Raw genomic sequence first — 6,866 nt, 5'->3', positions numbered from 1 at the left:
GGATGGGTGCTGTACCGGGAAGTCAGCCAAGTCCAGATGTAGGGCCACATCAAAAATAATGGGGCTGTTTTGAACACTTGGGGAAGTCTAGTCCAAGTTACCTGTCCTGAGATCCCCAGCTCCGGATCTTTAAACTCAAAGGCAAATATTGGCTGACTTTGGGGGCTCAATCAGAGGCAGAGAAAGGTATCTTTCAGGTCTAATACTGTGTACCATCGATGTGAGGGTGGCAGTGTGCTAAGCAAATTGTAGGGGTTTGGGGACTGTCGGGTGTATATCTTCGACCCTCTTGTTGACCTACCTCAAGTCTTGTACTGTTCGGTAATCCCCAGTCCCGGGCTTCTTTACTGGTAGAAGGGGTGTATTCCAGGGAGACCGGCAGGGCACTAGGATACCCTGATCTAACAGTCTCTTTATGTGAGGGCTAATTCCCAAGCGAGCCTCATGAGATATGGGGTACTGTTTGACTGAGACAAGAGTGGCTGACGTCTTAAGACCAATTACTAACAGGGGTTGCAATACAGCAAGTCCCATTCCCCCTGTCTCAGCCCAAGCTTGAGGGTACTTGCTTACCCAGTCCTGAAGATCAGGATTTGAGTTCTCCTTGGTGGCTTCAGGTTCATGGAGGCGATATTCATCCTCGATATTTAAGGTGAGGACATGAGGAGGCCTCCCCTTGGGTCCAGTGATTGTTGCCCCTTCCCCTTTAAAGTAAATCTGGGCCTGTAATTTGGTTAGGAGGTCTCTCCCCAGCAGGGGATATGGGCAGTCAGGAACATGTAAGAAGGAATGTGTTACCTGCCCAGTGGCCAGCTCCACTCAGCAATCAGTAGTCCATCGGTAGGTCTTATCCTGGTAGCCCCCTAGACCCAGGATGTTCGGGGACTTAATGGGCCTGGGGTCTTGGCAAGAACTGAATGCTGAGCTCCGGTGTCTACCAGAAAGTTGACAGGTTGCCCCCGACTCAAAGAATTATCCTGGGCTTGGGGGTGTGGGGGCTCCTGGCCCTGACCTCCCTAGTCTTCATCTAACGCCAGGAGGGAAATCTGGGGTCGCTGCTTCCGGGGTTCCCAAGGCTTCTTTTTAGGGCATTCTCTGGCCCAATGTCCCTTCTCCTTACAGTAGGCACATTGGTCTTTATCTAGTTTGGGTCGGATCTTCTCATCTCCCCTATTTCCCTTTCTCTCATTCTTCTGCATGGCAGTGACTAGCAACTTTCTCAGGCCCCTATTTCTCTTCTTGTCTCTCTCATCCCTTTCTCTACGTACTCTATCTTCTCTTTCTTCTGGCGTCTCTCCCTTGTTAAAGATTCTCTCTGCCTCTTTAGGCAAATCCTTCACTGAGAATCCCTGCAGATTGTCCAGTCTCTGCAACTTTACTCTAGTTTCTGGGACAGATTGCCAAATGAATGACATTGACACGCCAGTCTGCTGCCCTGGATCATCCGGGTCATAGGGAGTATATCTCCTTTAGGCCTCCTTAAGCTTTTCTAGAAACACTGAAGGTGTCTCATCTGGTCCCTGTAATACTTGCTTAACCTGGGCCAGCTTACAATAGACAAAGAAAGGAAGACACTCAGATAAGCCCAGCTTTCATATATGCCACAGCCCCGACTGGTCCCAGGAGTTGTGTCCTTGGAGCCAGATTTCTGCCACAGTTCCCACACTTAGATAAGCTCAAAGCAACTATCCTTGGTAGCTGCAACACTGGATGGTACCAGGAGCCGTGTCCTTAGAGCCATATTTTTGGGCTCTCTCCGTGGCCACTTTAAACTAGCCAATTAAAATGAAGTTACTATGCTTCTGCTTCTGTACCTCGCTTCTGCCTCCAAAACCCTATAAAAAAGAAATTGTCCCTTGGTCCGTGCGCCAGTCTTCTGAATAGGCTGTCGCCCAACGGTATCTTGCTTGGCCACCTGGGACCCTGACCTAGCCTTCCCCGTGGGTGGACAACCTTACAGAAATAGCATTTATTGTTTCTAACAGGGGGTCTTTCAGCAGTAGAATACTGATCAGGAAGGTTGGGAGATATAAGCATTAGGTCTAGGAGACCATGGAAGGCGAGAAAGAACAGTCCTCTGTGAAGGGCAGGTCCCAGAAGCAGCAGGTCTCAGAGGCACAACTCCACAAGAGCCAGGCCCTCTGCTGCAGATGCATGTTGAGTTTTAGTGGGGGGAGCAGGAATGTGCTCCCAGCCTGAGCTGGAGCATCAAGTCCTGGGTGGTCCACTTCTGGAAGGTTTCCTGGGCAGCATCAGTCTTCCTCCTTCCTTCTCTGACAAGCAGGCTTGTGGCTCTGGAGTCTCTTTTCTTCCTCTGATGTCAGGTAGCCTGGGTATGAGGTCATGAGCCAGAAGCAAGAGCCAAAGAGAGGAAGTTTGGGAGACAGGCATATCTGCTGACTGGTGGGGCTTCTGCTTGCCCTGGGGAGAGGAAAGGCCAATCAGTTAAGAGCTGTAAAACTCAAAGAGGAGAAGGTCAAAGTCATGGCAAGAGCATGTGGGGTGGTTTCAGTGCTACCTCTGTGCCTTTCTTCTGTGAGGAAGAGGTAGCTGGGAGGGAGGGCTAGGGACTGTGCAGAGATTGCAGCTGAGGATTTGCCTGCATCCTGGTCTGGCAGCCAGGGGGTTGTTGTTGATCTCACCTGCTGTTAGCTTCCTGGTCCTCATCAACTAGAATTCCCTGAGAGACTTTCAGATGATAAGAACACTCTCATGGGCAACCCTTCAACATTATTATTTTTTTACCTCCTTCCTAGCCAAAGGAACATTCTAGGCGAGGAGAGACAAGCCTGTGACACTGCATTTCTTTCTGCAACTCTGTCCCACTAAGGAGTGGAACCCAATGCTCATGGGATCATGAAGCTCAGTGTCTTGTGGCTGCTGCTCTGAATGCAAGGAGGCAGAAGCCTGGGACACTTAGTGACTGTGATCTTACTGGCTGCTCTCTAGGCTGGTTTCTCGGGAACTTGGTTCTTTGTCACCCCCTCCCAGGTCTGTCCTTGTTCCCACCACGTAACTCATCTTCATCAGACCCAGGACCTCACCTCCCTAATCCTTATCCTCCTCCCTTGTCGCTCTGTGGTGAGCATTGTTATACTTTCTAATTGTAGTTCAACCATAAGCAAGAACATCCTGGATACTGACCTGCAATCATTGTGATTTTAGTTGTGAATAAGAGTTTTGGATCTACTAGGAAAGATGGGCAGAAGGAACATATTTAAGGAAAAATATCCTAAATCTATGGTATACAAATGCCTATCTCGGATGACTGGGGTAGATTGAGAGAATAATCGAATGTAAGGGTGTCACATCAGGAGGCATACGAACATGATGCTAAAGACCCATGGGAACAGCCTCTCGGGGCAGCCACACTGGGATCCAATTCACTTTCCACTTGAATGTGCTGAACTAGTAGAAATTCTGAATTCCCCTTGCCACGTTTTTATATCATGGGAAAGACAAGAGTCGAATCTGCAGGAAATGGACTCTCTGGCTATATCCAGAGACAACGATTTCACTCTTGGGTTGCTTTGCTCTGATTTTCTCCCTATTCTAGCAGTTAGAGGACCAGCCCAACCTCAAACACAGTCTTGTAAGACTCTGTGAAACACATATGCTTGGTTCTGAAGTTTATGGGGATGACTTGTTAGATGTCTGTTGGAATGACGGGAGCCAGGATCGCATGAGACAGGGAAACTGCTGAGAAAAATTCCTTCATCAGATTGCCTGTGGGCATGTTTGTGGGAAATTTTATTGATTAATGATGGGATTGCCCAGGCATTTTACATAGTATCACCATCATATTTTGCTCCATATTCGATTTGGTAAGCTCTGAGTACTGATCAGTGGGGCAGGGGGGATAGGGGGAGGCAAAGAATCGGCTTTGATGAATGAGAGAGCAGAACGTTAAAGGGAAACCTGGATGGCCAGGACAGCGGTGCAATGCGGCTTTGGCTGAGATGTTGGCCATGAGGGAAGAGAGAGGCACCACGGAGCTAAACTCTTCTCAAGAGCATTTCCTTGGTAGATCTCAGAGAAGCTTGGATTCAATGGTGGCAACAGTTGCTTCTTGTGCTGGAAGACACACTTGACCATGTGTAAGGATTTCCCAGGTGGTTCTGGCTGCCAGGAAGCTGAAGGGTCAAAGAGGGTCTAGAGAACAGCCATAGCTTGGGGCAGTGGGAGGCCAGGGGATTCTGTCATTGAAGGTTTAGCCTCCCCACTGGGCAGACCTCAGCACACTGGAGATGTTGAGACTGTGTGATGACAACCCATATCAATGCTAGGTGTGGTAAGACTCCACCTTGCATGACAAGTAAGACATGTGGGCTGCGGACAAAGGAAACCCAGAAGAGGAGTGGCCCAAGACCCTCTGCAGCCTGGATTATTCCAAATCCTGGTCTTGGGACAGTGAACTGAGCCATGTAAATACCTTGGTTTGATTTGCTTTGGTTTGATTTGTTTGGGCTTGTGCCCTGGTTCTATGCTCTTGGAGTAAGAAAGTATTGTATGTGTGTTTAATTGTACTGGCACTCACATCCCACATGATCTAGATACAACTAGATGTAACTCACTGTACCTCGAGAACTTCATCAGGAACTGTCTATATGTAAGACATTAGTAAAAAATAAACAAATCTACAGACGTACCTGAGCTATGCCTGTGCCTCCTGTCATCTGATGGTGCCCTCTCAGTTTTGGGGGCACACCTTTCTGTGAGGTGATACACAGCAGCACAGGGACCGAAAACATGCTCCAATTCTTTTCTTCCATTTTGCCCAGCCCCTGGGCTGCGGGGGGCTTGAAGTCCCACCTCTTTCTGGGCCACTTAAGGTTTTTTCTGCTGGGGAGTCAGTGGAACAGCTGGTGGTCGCTACATTCACTGTAGTGTCTCTTTGAAAGGACAGACAAGGGGCGGTCATGGACCGTTTGTAACTTCTGCCCTTAAGGGAAGAAGCATCTGTCTCACAGATTTGTCTTAGAGTATGTTGTTCAGGGGATCTGACTGAATTAAGTAAAGGTTCACTTGCCCTTCTCTTGAGAGGTAGAGGGAAAATGTCAGGGTCTGCTCTCGAAGGGAAAGGTGCCACCCCTGGCTTCATTATCTTTCTTTGGACACCACTAGCATCATTTTGAGATGCCTGACCTCTTAGGAGGAGGTATGTAGCCATAGTTTCGTCAAACATTTTGCATTTTAATGATTCTATGGTGTCCTTCAAGCAAAACCCAATCTTTTCCATGGCTACCATTATGTCACGGTCTGGGGAGCTGGTATCACCATTGGAAGGAAATGTTAAAGTCTTTTCACCTTGAAGCCATGGGTGACTTAAGAGGTCTTGAGCACTTGGTCTCTGCCTTGAGTTTACTGTCAACAGCATGCCGATGATGCTCTGTATGTCTTTAGAGAGATAGGAAGGAACATGGTACCTTCCCTGCAAGACTTTTTTACTCAGTTCTGAAAAGGTGGTCGCTCTATAAGGAGCAAGCCCAGTCACCATAAAATACAGAAGTACTCCCAAGGCCCACATGTCTACTTTGGGCCCATCATATGTGCGGCCAAGGAATATATCCGGAGGAATGGAATGCAAGGATCCAGAGAGCCTTTTCAGGTTTTGCCCAGGCAAGAATCTGGCAGCCAACCCGAAGTCAATGATCTTAACCTGGCCCCGCTCATCCACGATTATATTGTCAGGCTTCAGATCTCGGTGAATAATTCCATTGTCATGACAGTAGCCTATTGCACTGAGCAGCTGGATAAATATGCTCCTAGCTTCATCTTCCTTCAGGTATCCGGCCCCCTGCACTCGATTAAACAACAACTTTCCCTGGGCCTCTTCCATAATTAGGTAAATGTTCTGTTTTGTTTCCATCACTTGTACAAGGGAAACAATATTTGGGTGGTTTAGCACCTTCATGATTTCGACTTCCAACACACTTAGTGCCTGCGCCGCCCCCCTCTCATGCTTCACCAGAGCCTTCACTGCAACCTGTGTGCCCGTGAGGCGGTGCAAGGAGAGCCTCACTTCGTTATTGCCGCCCTGGCTCAGGTTCTTCAGGACGGTGTACTGCCTGGTGAACACCTCTTCATCGAACAAGCTGAAGGACTCCTCGCTGGGCTTTGACAACTTGTCCTCACTCTCAGTGGACATGGTGCCTAGCGACGAGACTGCCAAAGGAAGCGATGTGCTGGGGAGAAAGGAAACGGGAGATAAGGAAACATACAGAGACTAGAGGGAGGAAAGTACGGGAATCAGGGGGATGGAGAGGAAGAACAAAGGAAAAGGTGAAAATCACACAGACAAGCAGCTTTAACCCAGACCGCGATGGTACACACATAGAAACCCAACCTTGATCCCCAAACCAAGACCTAGCTCACAATTTAGTAAAATAGAAAGACCACAGCTCAGCAGTGTTGCGGATGCTATTTGATAAACTGAGAAGTGAGGAATAAGGAGGGAAATGAATGGAAGAAGAGATGATTGAGAAAAAAAATCTCAAAATAACACAAAAAATTTAAAACCAATACCCCAAACTAGACCAACTAATTAGAACAGCAAAGAAATCGAAGCAAAGCCAGGACCCCTCAAGAAATCAAAACAAAAGCAGAAGCAAAGAATACTCATTAATTAAATTGAAACAGAGAAGCAAAAGTTAAAAGCAAACCAGAGAAATAAAAAGAATTAGGAACCAGAACTGGTCACATCCAATTAGGCATAAACTCCAGAGGGCAATAACATTACCAGGACTCAATAATTATTTTGTAAAGGAAAAGATTAAATAAACCTAAAATCAAAAAATATTTTAAAAATTTAAAATTTATGACAAGAATCCAAGTCAGATAAAACACACTAAACACCCAAGAAAAAT

At 47.3% G+C, this 6,866-nt stretch overlaps 1 protein-coding gene across 1 annotated transcript; it reads right to left on the bottom strand.

The window, feature by feature from the left end:
- Window positions 1–1,016: 1,016 nt before the first annotated feature.
- On the bottom strand, window positions 1,017–6,148 carry LOC308432654 (sperm motility kinase Z-like; the record flags this gene model as incomplete). The annotated part of the gene is made up of 2 exons (XM_080932426.1): window positions 1,017–1,387; window positions 5,146–6,148. 2 exons carry the CDS (start codon window positions 6,146–6,148, stop codon window positions 1,017–1,019), a joined length of 1,374 nt encoding a protein of 457 aa, XP_080788552.1.
- Window positions 6,149–6,866: the final 718 nt, after the last annotated feature.

The sequence above is a fragment of the Micromys minutus genome (genome assembly GCF_963924665.1).
Source record: "Micromys minutus genome assembly, chromosome: 18".
Classification (NCBI taxonomy): Eukaryota; Metazoa; Chordata; class Mammalia; order Rodentia; family Muridae; genus Micromys; species Micromys minutus.
The sequence above is the reverse complement of the archived record's forward strand: the minus strand, read 5'-3'. Positions and strand labels throughout refer to the sequence as shown.